The 16,536-nt window shown below is 40.1% G+C and overlaps 1 protein-coding gene across 1 annotated transcript in view; it reads right to left on the bottom strand.

The window, feature by feature from the left end:
* LOC148742828 (uncharacterized) overlaps positions 1-14,091 on the bottom strand; it is a 77,357-nt gene extending 63,266 nt beyond the window's left edge. The window contains exons 1-2 of the mRNA XM_088748725.1: positions 14,014-14,091; positions 2,599-2,670 (exon numbers count right to left, since the gene is read on the bottom strand). Coding sequence (XP_088604851.1) covers positions 2,599-2,670; positions 14,014-14,045 — 104 coding nt within the window. The 5' untranslated portion in view covers positions 14,046-14,091. The remainder of the gene's footprint in view (positions 1-2,598; positions 2,671-14,013) is intronic.
* Between the last annotated feature and the right edge of the window lie 2,445 nt (positions 14,092-16,536).

Here is a 16,536-nt window from a genome sequence, read left to right as displayed (position 1 = left end):
GAAGAGTAGTTGATTATTTCCATAAACTAATGCAATGCACATTCGAGATAGTGGAATATACTTCGGGTAAACATACATGTGCCTGTAAAAGTTTCAAATGACTGAGTTATAAAAAAGTGGGTTTCATTGAAAATGCTTTCGTGTAAAGCAAATAGAGCTTTTTGGGAAATTAAAGTAGCAGTTGCAACAACAGGTACAAGCAAACGTACTAAAGACATGTAATAGAGATCTACAATCACTTGCTATCAATAAAGACTTAATTCAAGATAAATTGTAAATGAACCGATCATGTTGGACGGTCTAAATATTTTCAGCGCCGTCAATCAATCGCCTATTTAATCTTTGTGGAGTCTTGGCGCAGCAAACAATTTACAATTTCTTCGATTTCCACTCCCTTTGTAAACATCACTATTATATGAGCTAAACGGGCGTTATTCTGTTCACGAGAGGTAACTTGTTGATAAAACTACAAGTATATGAAATAAACAAATGTTTTCATATTTTGATTACGGACACCCGTTGTTGTTTAAGGCACCGAAAATCAGAAAGGTGGAAGGGCGAAAAATCAGTCTAGAAAGGTAAAAATCTTATCCAAGCGAATCATTTCCAAAATGAAAAGGCACCGCGCGTTGACGCAAAGTGATTGTGAATATTTTTACAACACAATAATTACCTGTATCGCTTCAACTTGGTCAAAGCTAAAAGTCATCGCCTAGTATTTATCGTAAGTCTCAACAGTTTCTACAGTTTCTGGGGAGACTTAATGCTCGTAATATGTGCCTCAGGTACATGTAAACGCTGAAATTTTTGCCCCAAGTTTTTATCAAGAATCTAGCCCATTTTAAAAGTTTTAAACAGGAAAATGATCGGTCGTTTCCCTAGATTTACTGCGAAGGTTAATTTGAAGAATCGAAGAGCACAAGCAATGAATGCTAGGAATGGCGAAGACCTTTACCTGAAAGTTATTCTCAACACCTCGGTATTATGGGGATTGAATATGCCAAGTAACTGTGACGATGGAATGAGTGTTGTCATTTCGTCAGGCACACAAATATGAACTCTGATTGGAACTCAAAGGCTCCTTCTGCAGTGAGAGCATTTGGAATGCCTGTGACTCTTGCCACCGTTGTGAAAATTTACTCAACTCAAATGCGATTCTACTTCAGCGAAGGAGCGCAACAAATTCTAAGAGAGTAAAGTGACTAATTTGCAACTTAAGTCAACGATGCAATTAGAGAAGAAAAGGTTCCTACGAAATCAAAAAAGTCCTGGAGCTAGTGCCAACAATTGAAACAACACTTTACATTTTGAACCACGCAATGACTGAACTTTAAGCGGGCGTCCTAGCGGCATCGTCTCCAACAAAAATTCAAAAGTCGACTTTAAAGAAAGTAACAGACTTGAACTTTGTTTTAAAACTGATGGATTTGCCACAAATTATTATTTATCTTAGTACAGTTTCGATCATTTTTTTCTGTAGGGTAAAACAGGGAACACGTTTACCTGAGTTTCTCTGCCGGTTCCGTTGCTGGAACTATTCACCTAATTGTTTGTAATATTCTAGTTGCAAAATGTGTAAAGATCTCTGCGAGCCAGCCTCTATAATTGATAGGGACAATTCATGAACGAAGTTCAAATATCAGATATTGCATATATTGGCGATGTTTACACCTAATCTCTCAACCACAAGAGTTTCACACAAATGGAAAGTACAGCTTTATCTTATTGGAAAATTCTCGAAGAGAGTTATCGCTTCTGGATGTCCTCTTTTAAAAGGAATTGATTGGCTCCCATGTATGACTACCTGACCTAACTTCAAACATATAACTCAAATCGTGTGAAAATCATTCGGATTCCGAGTGCCGTTTCTTCTTTGATGGGAATTTGAGCAGTCCTGAATCCTGACGATACACTGCTATACTTCTATGTCATTTCTTACATGTCAGAATCGGCTAATTTACACGAAGCTGTCTCAACAGTGATCATTTGTAAATAAACATGTACATTATCGTAATTTCTTGACGCGGTATTCCTCCATGAAGTTTCATCGGTCACTCAAAGGAAGACGAGAACCAGACAATCTTCGATATTTCCAGTAATCTCCGGCCCAAATTAAAGTCATTGGACTGCAACCTTTAAAGGGGAATTTTTGAGCTTCCCCCCTCCCCCCACTGATTGCCTCACTGCATGGAAAATTGAAAGGGGTGTTTAAATTGCCATTTTTCTCAATTTTAACAAGACATATATAAGTGAATTTAGAATGAAAGAGCACAAACGAAGCACTACTTGAGAAGAGTACAAAACAATTACATCGAGAAACTCCTAAAAATGAAAGAATGTTAACAGTTTCGAATGATGAAGTCAATCATGGATACCAAGCCTGTTCCTGGACAATGTAATTGATTGATTATTTACAAATAACTTTTCTCCGTGAAGAATTTTATAGTGTTTTATTGCTCGCCTTTTTTTTTCTCCACGGATTGTATATTTTTCATTTTCGAGTAGTGGAATTCGGAATTCTGTGCAAGACTGTTTCGGATCCTCGACTCCCTCGAGTAAATGTAGTAACAAATAAAAATAATGTTGGTTGGTACGTACAGACTGTAGAGACCTCTAATGCTTCTGAAAACTTCTGGTGGTATGTTCTCCAACTGATTATGAGATAAATACCTGTCAACAAGAAATTATCACATCAGATCGTTAGATGTGCACTGTTCACTAGATGAAGCTTAGGACAAATAAAGATTATGTTGGTTGGTACGTACAGACTGTAGAGACCTCCAAGGCTGCTGAAAACCTCTGGTAGTATGTTCTTTAACTGATTATGGGATAAATATCTGTCAACAAGAAATTATCACATCAGATCATGAGATGGGCATCGTTTGATAAGCTTAGGAATCCAAATGACACCTATTGGGAAAATATAGCGTTTTAAGCGCCCTCGCTCCGATGAGCGCCCCTCCTTTCAGCCGAAATGTTAAATGATCGCTCGGGCGCTTAATCGAAGAGATACATTAAATAAAGCTGCTTGATTAGGTTTGACGGAAGGTTTCTTTTTAATAAAAAAAAAGGATTCGTGATGCGATTGGTCAGGATAAAATTCTTTGATAGAAGAATTACATTTACAAATAATTCAAGACCTCGCTGAGTTTTTGCAACAGCACAGACTTTTATGTCGTCCTGCAAGAAGTGGACAAGTCTGCTTCCGCTTATCCCTTTTTCCCTCATCCTTTGTTCTTCGTGACCCCGCAAATGAGTGATTAGACACTGTAAAGAGGTCATCGTCAATTTAACAACCGCCCTTCCTCCATGAATTTTAACTCCCACTGTCTTGTTGCCGGGTCAATGTATTTACGAGTAGTAGAGTGCGGATGCCAAAAGGTTTGTGAACAAGCCAGTCGTTCCCCGCCTTTTTCCTCGGTGTAAGAAAAAGTGACGATCACTTTGAACCAATCCTCTCCAATGGAATGTTTGAAAAGAACTGACGACTTCATAATCGGAGATTTCACACCTCAAAGCTGAAATGACCATAAAGCAATAGTTCGGCTCTTGCCATAGTCTCCAATTCTATGCGATTTTTCTCTTTCACTTCTTAAATACAACGGAGGCATAACTTTATGAAACATCTTCGACTGCGAAACTTGTGAGGACGGAGTCCCTGATCTCGAACCTGAGGCTGCCTCTTTCTCTTTATCATACATTCGCACGACGTACGTTTGGAAAATTCTTAAACTATTTCACCTAGAGGTATTCCTAAGCGACCTTACGTCAGAGAGGGTAAACCAGAAAGAGAAGTTCAACGATCAAGGTTTTAGTATCATTGGGATACTGAAAAGAGAGTGCATGACAAAAACTACATAGGTTACACAAACTGAGGGGAGTAAAGACGAGCAGAGAACAACTTACTGCTGATCCAGATTTTGTAAAGCAAAACAAAGCTTCAATACGGTTATTTTGTGTCCATTTGAATGCTTCGTACAAATCATTACATGAACAGCTGATCCAAGGATGTTAACGCTCAGCAGCGTCTAACTGGATTGGCATAGGATTTGCATTCTTTCATGGAATAAGCAGACTGATTAAAGTCCTTATGATACTTTAATGACTCTAGAACATTTTTTAGCAACATTAGTAGTATTTTACCGTTTTTGAATTTGTTAACAAGCTTTATAATCCGTAGATAAAATGTCTGGCCGAGCAAGAGGGGACTGGTCGCTATTACGTCACAGTAGTAAGCATATGTTCTTATCATGTAAACAAATGGGCTTTGTAGTTAGTGATTTCCCTGGCTAATTCGATGATAGTTTCGTGTCATTATGTCCTATATTTCCTGTTTTTCTGACGAAAGTCTCTTCTCTGATGACTCGGAGTTTAATTATATTTCGGAATACGTGGGGATTCAATTCGAAATTCGAACTCAAAGCGGTGAGATGGAGGACAGAGAGGACAAAGCAGAAGGGCCAAACTCAAACGAGCCATTAGCGTATCAAAAACAAATAGAAAAGGAACAGAGTGTTAACAAGTCGTTTGAAAGGTCTCCAATCTGCGGAAAGTGGTACGTTACATAGATTTTTGCCGACTTTAGTGACCGCATGTTAGTAATCGCATGTTAAAGGCTGTCTTCTCAAGCCGCGGGGTTCTCGAATTCTTATGTACGACTTACAAAGTTTTGAAGCAAACACCTTCCATTTTCTTTGATATGGTTGGACAATAGTTAGCAGAGAGGACTGGTTAGGATACGCGGCAAACTTCAATCGGATGGGATATTGTTCGATTTTATCGAGGTCACCTGACAATGACCCTGCACACATAAGCCCAAAATGACGCAGTAGGCTTGTTTTGACAGTCACGTAACGTTTAAGTTTTTTGCATTTTCTCCGTGATCGAGCGACATCTTACCTTCAAAATAGAGCTAAAAATATTAATCAAATCAGTGGACATAATGCCAGGTGAAAATTGTTCAGTATTTCGCTGTGGAACGTGTAGGAGAGGTAAAGGAATTGTAATCTGGAAGCTACTGGCGCCGCGAAACGCGTCCCCTCTACTAACAATAAGCAGAAACATAAATTTTGTAATCAGCCCATTGTCTTGGATCTTTCGGGCGGGAATTTACGAACTGTAATCAGTCCTCTAGTTTATATATCTTCCGCTATTTCGGGCAATTTAAATTGATGTAAATATTATCATCTTCTGTGCCGTTGAACGCGTTCGAAATCCCGCATGTTATAAATGACTTCTCAATCATCTCCTCTGGAATTTCTTCTCAAGCCCGTTTCAATTTGAGTCTCTGAACAATTCCTTCACCTTTAGCCGAAGAGTTTATCCGTAAAGAATGAATAAAGACGAAATTTATAACAAACTGCTTTTACTTGTTTTGACAACATCCGCAACTGGCCAATAAGAAACAGCTGTTCCCACGGCTAAGTAACACGATCTGACAGAAATCAGCTGAGGCTTTGCTTCCTAACATTGCATTCTATCCTGACTACTGTCGTGTTCTTAACGACTAATAAAAGGTTTCCACTATAGATAAATCGAGACGTGTTATCTCAGCCACATGTTTATTCGATCTCGCTGATATTAGACATGAGTAACAAGGATATAGAAATTACGTACATACTCACGTGGTACTAACTAGATTACGTCATGGTACAATTATATTTGCAAGTGCGATAGGTCAAATACTATATTCCCCCACAGTTAGCTGAAAACTATCATTCCTGCATTCACTCGTCCAAACCTAAACGAACTGGAGCCTTTCTCCCAAGCGTTGGAACCGAGGCTGTTGAAGTGGTTGGTTTGTGTCAGATGGCGAACTAGGACTAGTTGGTGCAGTCGTGCTCGCAACGTTTGCGTGCTCTAGATCGCTAGTATATCCAATCCCCTTTTCCTCTCTTTCCCTCTTTTCCGAAGTTTGAGGTGTCTCGCGACTTACTGGTGCGGGTGTAATCCCAAGATCGCGTGGTTGCTCGAAAGTGTCGTCAATAACAATGGCTGGTGCACGAACCGTACTTTCGAAACTCTTTTTGCTAAGCTGGTCGGTGTGTCACTTCCAAACTTTGTCATCGACTTGCACCTCAAACGAAACGGGACCGGTTCGCTCTACTACGGTTCCTTCTAGCCATTTCGGTTCTCTTCGAAAATTCTCAACCAAAACCTCCTCTCCAACTAAAACTTCACGGTCTCTTGACGAACGATCGAAATTCACCTCATCTTTTTCTTGTCTCACGGAAAACTTACGTATGAAGTCTGGTTGCATCAAATCTAGTCTGGTTCGCGGGCGTCGATTTAAAAATAACCCAGCTGGTGTTCTCTCTATGAAGCTACTCGGAGTGGTACAATAACTCAATAAAAATCTCTCCAAATTCCGTGAGATCGAATCACTGCCTACAGTCTTGAAATACTTCTTAAAGGTCTGAACGAATCTCTCGGCAAGACCATTCGAACGAGGGTGGTACGGACTCACTAGTATGTGCTTTATGCCGTTCTGTTGCATGAACTCAGCAAACTCCTTCGAAGTGAACTGCGGATCGTTATCGCTAAGTAGTTGTGAAGGTAACCCGAACCTCGCGAACTTATGTCTCAGTTTATCTATCGTCGTAGGGCTAGTCACGTAGGCATCGTCTTGACCTCTAACCCCTTAGAATGACTATCTACCACCACGAGAAACATTTTTCCCATAAACGGACTGGCAAAATCTACGTGAATCCGCTGCCATAGCATTTTTGGCTATTCCCACGCATGTAACGGTGCTGTTGGCGGCTTATTGCTTGCTAGCTGCCGTTCTTCGCACTTCTGAACCATTCTTCAAATATCCTGATCGTCTTTTGGCCACCAAACATGAAGGTAACTGCACTTTCCAACCTTTTCAACACCTCGCTAGGATTATTCAAGTGCTCGCTATCCGACTTACCCGAAACTAAAATATTGTCTACGCGATAAACAACCATAGGAACACCCTGCAAAACTTGCTCGATTTTCGACTGAAAAATGGCACTAGCACTGGAAACGCCGAATGGCAATCGAGTCGGGCGAAGTAAACCTTTGTGTGTGTTAATTGTAACATATTCGGCGAGTTTTTGTCTAGCAAAATCTGCTGATAAGGTCTAACTTAGTGACAGGTCTAGCTTACAACAACAAACATATGAAACATATGTGTGAACTGCGGTTATAAGACGTATATGAGAACGATTCTTCGCAGTAAAGCACTATTTGAGCAATAGTGAAAATCAGACCTGAAAAAAATTTCAGGCCTGTACGGGATTCGAACCACTGACCTCTGCGATACTAGTGCAGCGCTCTACCAATTGAGCTAACAAGCCAACTGGGAGCAGGCCATCAAATTAATTCGATATAAACCCGTAGATGATAAATCAAACAACAACAAACATATGAAACATATGTGTGAACTGCGGTTATAAGACGTATATGAGAACGATTCTTCGTTCTTTTTTCAGGTCAGGAATTAATTTGATGGCCTGCTCCCAGTTGGCTTGTTAGCTCAATTGGTAGAGCGCTGCACTAGTATCGCAGAGGTCAGTGGTTCGAATCCCGTACAGGCCTGAAATTTTTTTTTTTTTTCAGGTCTGATTTTCACTATTGCTCAAATAGTGCTTTACTGCGAAGAATCGTTCTCATATACGTCTTATAACCGCAGTTCACACATATGTTTCATATGTTTGTTGTTGTTTGATTTATCATCTACGGGTTTATATCGAATTAATTTGATGGCCTGCTCCCAGTTGGCTTGTTAGCTCAATTGGTAGAGCGCTGCACTAGTATCGCAGAGGTCAGTGGTTCGAATCCCGTACAGGCCTGAAATTTTTTTTTTTTTCAGGTCTGATTTTCACTATTGCTCAAATAGTGCTTTACTGCGAAGAATCGTTCTCATATACGTCTTATAACCGCAGTTCACACATATGTTTCATATGTTTGTTGTTGTTTGATTTATCATCTACGGGTTTATATCGAATTAATTTGATGGCCTGCTCCCAGTTGGCTTGTTAGCTCAATTGGTAGAGCGCTGCACTAGTATCGCAGAGGTCAGTGGTTCGAATCCCGTACAGGCCTGAATTTTTTTTCAGGTCTGATTTTCACTATTGCTCAAATAGTGCTTTACTGCGAAGAATCGTTCTCATATAGGTCTAGCTTAGTGAATTTTTCTCCCCCACTAAGCGTAACAACCAAAACCTATGGATTAGGTAACGGGTGTTGATCTACCTCTAAAACAGAATTCACGGTTACCTTATAATCTCTGCAAAGCCTCACTGAGACTCCGTCTGGTATTACTACAGGAAAAATTGGTGCTTCTCAATTAGAAAAACGAACTTTCTCTAGTACTACCATATCCGCCATGCGATGTAACTTATTTTCAATCGCGTCTTTAAGTGCGTGCGGCGCTGATCTAGGCTTAAAAAACTTTGGTACTGCGATTGAGCTTTAACTCCTTTTAGCGCACCTAGATTACCACTAAAAACTCCGCTATGTTTATCTAAAACACTGTCCAGCTCATTACCTATCCTCTTGATGGACGACCAATTTAACTTGACGTGCTTGAGCTAATTCCACCCAAACAAACTTGGACCGCTTCCTCTAATAATCTGAAGTGGGAGTTTGTACGTGCGTTCTCCATACGTCACCTTGACCACAACTTGGCCCACGATCTTTAATTCCTCGCCAGTGCAAGTCGCGGACTTTAGTTTGTTCTTCGAGGGCGTTAATCTGACATCAGAAAATGAGGCTCTGAACTTGTCAAACGGCATCACGCTAAAAAATGCCCCAGTGTCGAGCTCGAAGTGAATGTCTTTCCCATTCACTTTCAAAGGAACTTGAATAGCTGGTTCGGGCGCTGTATGTCCTATAACAAATAACGGGTGCCAGTTGACTTGTTCTCTCCCATCATCCCTTTGTCCTTAGCCGCCCATGTAATGAACACTTGGCTTGTTTGGTTTGGCGTATTTTTCCTGAGGGCGTCGGCGTGACGTGCCTCCTTAGGCTTCCTTTTTGCATACCTTTTCTATGTGACCCTTTTTATCACAATGGCGGCACTTCATACCTTTAAGTCGACACGTTTGCGGTTGGTGCGTTCCTCCGCATCGGAAACATGGTTTGTTTTTCTTTTCTGCGGTACGAGTTTGCGGCAAGGCGTTGTGGGACTTGCTTGGGGCGCTGGCGCATTCCGGAACTGGTTTCCCTGTTTCTCAGCAGACTCCATCGCCATGGCAGTTTCGAGCACTTTTTTCCATGTCAAATCTTCTTCGGCCAATAAATGCTTTTGAATGTTCTTGCTACGCAAGCCACAAACAAATCGGTCTCTTAGCGCTTCTTCCAGGAAAGCGTTGAATTGGCATCGCTGCGAATATTTCTTCAGTGCTGCGCTGTAGTCAGCCACGCTCTCCCCTTCAAGTTGATCTCGCTTGTGAAAGTGGAATCCCTCCGCGATCACAATTGGTTTTGGGTTGTAACGTCCCGCCAGAGTCTCCTTCAGCTCGCTCAACTTGAAGTCCGAAGGTTTCCCTATGTGCCAACAAATCGCGCAACAAGCTGTATACTTTGCTGCCGACCGACGTCAAAAATACGGACATGATCCTTTTCTCTTCTTTAAGATCGTTCGCGATCACAAATTGCTCAAATCGCTCTGCATACTATGGCCAATCCTCCTTGGCTTGGTCATAGGATTCTATGGATCCAATCGTTGACACCCTCGTCGCCAGTTGTTGTATTCTAACGACTAATAAAAGGTTTCCACGATAAAGAAATCGAGACGTGTTACCTCAACTACATATTTATTCGATCTCGCTGATATACAACACTTACAAGGGATATAGAGATTACGTACATAATCACGTGGTACTAACTATATTACATCATGGTACAATTATATTTGCTACTGCGAAAGGTCAAATACTTCAACTATTCTGCCCCGAGGAGGCGAAAACCACTTCGGAAGTGTTTGATCTAATACAGGTTACTTTGAAAACAGCTCATTTTGCTGGCATTTTAAGTTCACTATATTTGGGTACCGGTACTCTTTCATGCGGCCAAAGAGATACGGGGAGACTCAGTTCGCTACAACTTCGGACTTTTATCGCCTCGTAAAATAACCAAGGCGCATCACAATCACCCACAAATCTTACCAGACACCCTCTACATGCTTCTATTTTCATAATTTAATGCAAAAAAGGAGGTGTCATAGGGACTTTAAGTCCAGTTGCTGCTCATTATTGGTATCCAGAAATAAATGACCAATATTTGCCCTATGCCTATTAGCCAGTCAGCACAGAGTATCAATTATAAAGGGCCGAACTTTATTACTTCAAATAATGCGTGACTATATGTACTTGATTCCGGTTGACTTACGCCCACCTTCACAAAACGTTTGTCGCAGAAGACGACATTATTTCTTTCGATACTTCTCTTCATCTGTGCGATCACACCCAGGGACGGATAAATCTTCGTGATGTCCTCACCTTTACGGTAATCGTGGCTCAGACTAGCCCACCATCAGTTTGCATTGTTTTTGTTTTTGTTTTTTTTTTCAATTTCTTACAAACAGTAGGTGCTCTTGTGCATCATTCGCTATTAATCCTCCAGCTACACCGCAGTTGCATAAATTCAAGTGTTGCAAGTGCATAGATAATTCGCATAAATTAGTATACTTAGCCTATTACACTTGCATTTACAATCTGATGGTTTTCAGCATATAACATCCCAATCCATTGCTTCTTCAATGAATAGCTTCTTTGCTTCCATTGGTCGAATTCTAGAAAATAGAATATCGACTTCCCTCTTGAATTTAATTTACATTTCAAAACACCCGCTTTTCCAGTTCGATTTGACTGAATTGGATCAATCATTTGTGCTTGAACAGCTTTTTTCATTGAAGGCAAAGAAAGCCGTTGGTCTTGACAAAATTAGCGCGAGACTTCTTAAAATCTCAGCTCACACTATTGCACCATCTGTTGTTAAACTTTTGAACCTTTGAATTCGCACTAGTCAATTTCCCAATTTGTGGAGATGCGCGAAAGTCACGGCATTGTTTAAGTCAGGTGACAGGACTAACGTTTCCAACTACCGCTCCTTCTCAATCCTCCTTACACTAGGTAAGATATTGGAGAGCGGTACACTTGTAGCTGTATCAGTATTTGATTACCAATAATTTATTGTCCAACAAGCAGTTTGATTTCCGGTAGGGTCTCTCAACTACAACAGCTTTGACCTCATTTGCCTATGAGGTGCTCTTAAACATGGAGCAAGGAAAGCTTTGCGGGGCTGTGTTCATCGATTTAACAAAGGCATTTGACACGGTAGACTATCAAATAATGTAATGCAAGCTATCCGAGATCGGCCTTTCTGAAACAGCTCTTCACTGGTTCCGTTCTTACTTAACTGGTAGACAACACCGCACCTCATGTGGAAATGAGTTATCTGAGGAACTTCTAGTCACGCATAAGGTGCCACGGGGTAGCATTTTAGGGCCTTTGTTGTTTGTGATTTACATAAATAACTTGCCAAATGTGCTTAACTCCTGCTACGCGTCACTTTATGCAGACGATACTGTGATTTATAGCTATGGTACATCCTCAAAGGAGTTGAGTGATAAGTTAAATAACGATCTACTAGGTGTGGCGAGATGGCTTCATGATCACAAACTGACTTTAAATTTGGACAAAACTAAATGCATGCTAATCGGTAGTAATAGGAAATGCGAAAGCAGAGTAGATTTGTCTGTTTCAATTTTAGATCATAGTATAAGTACTGCTCGCAGCTTTAAATACCTCGGTATACATATATCCTCGGGTTTCACATGGACTGATCATATTGAACACCTAAGTGGGAAAATCATTCGGAGGCTTGGGCTTCTTTAGCGTATAAAGCATTTATTGCCTTTCAGGGCGCGTTTACTTTTCTATAAAGGTCTTGTTATGCCCCTTTTTCAATATCCTGATCTTTTTTTTTGGGCGATAAACATAATATTACCCTCATGTCTAGTTTGCAAACTTTGCAAAATAAGGCCCCTAAAGTTATTTTAAATAGACCATTGTACTCATCCTCCACTGAGGCATTAGCCGTTCTCAAGTGGCTGCCTCTAGAGAAAAGGCGATTTCAAAGAAGGTGTGTTCACGTACACAAATGCATCAATGGCCTAATTAATCACAATATGGACTTGATTAGACAAGACGTAATTCATAGGCATAATACACGTAACAGAGGCAATTTTAGATTACTGACGTGTCAAAAGAATTTGGGGGAAGCAAAGATCACAATATCGTGCCGTTTCCGATTTTAACTCCCTCAGTCAGACGATCAAAGTCTCAAAGAATGTCGATAGTTTTAAACGTAATGTTTTTAAGTTTTTAATATAGCTACTTACATTTAATTTTTATTTATACTTATTTTTAATCTTTTATGCATTTTTTGGTATCCTTTTAATCCCTTTGCAATTTTATTGCTTTTTTGTTTCTACTATATATATTTAGTTTCGAGGTCCTTTTTGAAAACCCTATCTGTTATGAAAAAGTTTCCTCAATAAAGATGATGATGATGATGATAATGATGATGATGATGATTATTATGATTATTACTATTATTATTATAAATACAGTAAAATCAGCATATCTGATTTCTTGCTTAGGACTGTAACATCTCGGAATACTGAGTAATCATTTCATCAAGAGCACCACGCTATCAACACAAGACCCTTTCCAACATATGAAGAAGCACAGCAAGGCTGTTGGGCTGAGATTTGTACTTATTAACTGAATGGGAGGACCGGACGGGAAAATTTTTGCCTGAAGTCATGCGCGACATACTCGCGCCATGACCGAGAGTCAAGTGCTTTCCAGTCTGCCCCGACCAAACTCAGTCGATAAGCATTTTATCATATGACCACCATGTGTTGAGAATTCCGCAAATTATGTTTCAACTAGAATAGGACGCATTAGACAGGTGCACTTAGGGCAACCACAAGAGCTAAATTTAGCTTTTATCCCTTAAACGGAAGTTGCGTGACATGACATGTCTGTTAGAAAGTGAAATAGGAGACACGGTGATTAGAGGAAAAGGTTTTTATAAGAGAATGTACTAAGTTTGTGATGTGGTAAATGTTAACAGTAAACAAGAAACAAGGACTTGACGACAGAGAGTAGAGTGTACCCCACAAGTCTGGTACACCTTAGGGATTTGATGTGGGGACTCTGATACCCGCACGGATAAGCCAGGATGCTGAGATACTCTGGATTCTAGAATAACCTGGTGACCCTCATAAACTGTGAAAGTTTGAAAGAAATCGGTGAGATGGCATGGGTCACGCAAGTCCTCGCGTGAACAGGCTCCTAAGACAACCTATACAACACCGCTGAGAAACGTTTGAAGGACATCGACTACAAGAACGCTGATGAAGGCTATAAGTCAATACAGCTGATAAACCTTGAATGCAACCGTTGTAACAGCGCTGATGAACAATTGAATACAGCCGCTAGAATAGAGCCGATGCCAATGGCACACGAGGAATTTCTTTGACACTCACGGGCTGCTGAGCTACTCGTGTAGAGTTTTCTTTATTATTGTTCAGATCAGGATCGACGGAGATCTTTATTATTTTTCAGATCAGGATCGACGGGGATCCGTTTAATTTGAGTCTTTTTTTTGTACCACAGTGATTCGACACGGAATATTTTTCCTTGATCACAATATGAAGTACTGAGTTTATAAAAGAAATTAAGCAGTTTGCGCCTATCTAAATTTCCAGCTGAGCCAAGTATCTCAGTCGTTTGTAAACTTCCATGCAGCCTTAAGTTCCTTCAGAACTCTCAATAAAGCTTAAATCACACACGTCCTATATTTACTGAGTTTTCATTTGAGCCACAAACACAAATTTTATCTGAACTGCCAACTATTCAAGAATGAACCCTTGTTAACTCCCCTGTCATGAGTTTTTCAATTGACAGGATACATCCAAATGCGATGAATAACTTTTATTTTAGATTAAAAAACAAAAAACAAAGAACTCACAGCGTTATCCTGCCATGTTCGGAAACGTGCATGCCAGCAAATACTCTTGGTGGTAGATCCTTTAACTTGTTGTTGGACAGGTCCCTATCGTCAACAAGTCCACAATCAAAGGCTCTGTGAGCCAACTCGTGAATTAGATAAGCCAATGTAATTTGTGTCGTCAATAGAAATGGGTGTTTGATTTCCATACTAAGGTATGATTCGTTAGACTGGTAAACGAGCATTATGAGGAATATGATGTGAAACTAAATTAGGCCTCAAAGACAGAAAATATGGTCTGATTAGGACTTAGTGTAAGACAATCACTGTTCCAGATTTTACTGTAAAGGTTTGTGGAAAGAAAGTTCAAAAGGGTGCTGTTTTGTTTATCACAAAACTATTGTTTTAATATTGAGCTCAGTATTTACTTGCGATGCAAGCATAGAGATAGGCACGTAAAAGCTTATGTACTGGATGGAACGCACGGAAAAAAGGACAAATATGCATAAGATTATCAAAACGTTGTATTCTTTTTATGCTTATACTGTCTAGTTAATACTTGGTTGGCATAAGCGTAAGGATAAACATAAACGAAAGACTTTCAGGCAATCAGCAAGCACTATACTGCCTATACCAACCATGTCCCTACTTAACATAACATCGACTGAGCGCTTGTGCTTATGTTTATGTTGCAGCTGTGCCCACTTGCGCATTAGCTTGTCATGTTTATGCTTATGCCTGTTGCTACTGACTGTCGCGCTTGAAGCCTGTTTCGCACTTCTGCGATAATTATTAGCACGAGGATGAAAACAAGTACAAGGATGATCACACTAATAACATACGCATACACAGTGCGAGTTACACCATTGAAAAAACAGCATATTGCTTGATTGAACTTATGTTTGAGCCTATTTCACTGCAGTTCCCACTTGTGAACCACTTTCCAACGTCAATACAGCTCCAGAATACCTAACAAGCCTCAAACAAGTCACCTTACGAGCAGTTGGCCGTGAGCGACACTTCAATATATCGGACCATCGGCGAGCAGCGACTCGAGTCGTTTGAGCCCGCGGTTGAAATAAGCAAAAGATCAGCGTTTTAAATGTAAAATTAATTTTTAGATAAAGTCTCATGGTAATCTAATGTGGTGCCTGGGTGGCCTTCCGGTAAAAGGCTATGCTGTAGATATCATTCTCAGGAAGGCGACGTAGGTGGTTAAAGTCTGCCGCACATGAGTAAATTTTGCGTTTTGCTTAACTTCGTTTCTTTGTTTTATTTTTTTTTCTCTTTCGGACACAATAATAATTCTCCTGGATATATACATTCAAAAATAGAAGTATTGACGCCATAAATGAAATATACACTGCAAGAGATAAAAGTGTGTTCGGAGATTGGGCAAACTTTAATTCACAAATGAAAAACGTATACTGTTTTACTCTTTCAAGTTTATCATTGGCTTCTTTTTCACCCCAACACTATTCTTAGCAACCAAGGTCGCCATTTCGTTTGGTCATCACTCGCCAAAAACTATCAGATGTATTCAAAAGCCTATAATAGAAAAAAAGGTTACAGGAATCGACCAACCGAGCGTGCGAGCGAGCGCCATTCATCACATCATACCTACAACTCGCTCTTGCGCATGCGCGCAATTCACGAAAGGAAAAAGCGCATTCTTAGACATGTTGAGAAAACAGATACTTTGTAGGAAGGGTATATATTCCTATATCTTGAAAGTGCCTGTGACCACCTTAAGCTCAGAGAAGCGTTTTCATGCCCCTAAAATTCAAATCAGTGAGTGATTGATTGTCGAGCCTCGGAGATTATCCATAGGATTGTTGATTTAATGTTCCTCAACGATTTCCTTTCGACCATCTTGACGTTGTTCACAAAAAGTAATGTTCCAATATCTAACAGATTTGGCCAAAATGAAGATGGCTTAGAAAGCGGCTTTGTTAAACAACCGCTAGACTCAGCTTAAATCACACGCCCTTTAAATTCGATTGAAAAGAAGTATAAAAAGGTGATTCCAGACCCATGATTGTTTACGGGGTTGCTCAGTAAGATGAGCGTTGCTTTGTAAAAGCATGACTGCTATCCACTGAAGGAGGAGCAATACTTCCAAACATAGCTTGCCATCTTCGATTCTAAAAGGTCAATAATGTTAAATTTGCTGCACTGAATAAACTCTATTGTTACTTTGTAAATCCCACCTTGCACCAAACGTTTTGGAGTGTTCTTTTTGTGCAGAAAGGAAAGGTTTCGTTTTAAAACCTACGCACCACTTAATCCAGTACTACGGTACCACGGCTTAACTGACCAATCCAGAGAAATACGCTTTTCTTTTTGTGTTCGCCGAACAGGGGTGGGGTGGGGGATAGATTCTTAAATACCAAGCAAGTTAAAATCAACTTCGCCAACAATGCATAAAGTAGAAAACATGTTTCTTATCGCTATTTTGTCAGTTAAGCAAAGTAAGACGAGCTATTAAAACAGGGAAATACTTAAAGTATACAGTTTAATTGTGTTGATAAAGGAACTATCGCT

The sequence above is a fragment of the Stylophora pistillata genome, chromosome 1, assembly GCF_964205215.1.
Source record: "Stylophora pistillata chromosome 1, jaStyPist1.2, whole genome shotgun sequence".
In the NCBI taxonomy this organism is placed as follows: domain Eukaryota; kingdom Metazoa; phylum Cnidaria; class Anthozoa; order Scleractinia; family Pocilloporidae; genus Stylophora; species Stylophora pistillata.
The sequence above is the reverse complement of the archived record's forward strand: the minus strand, read 5'-3'. Positions and strand labels throughout refer to the sequence as shown.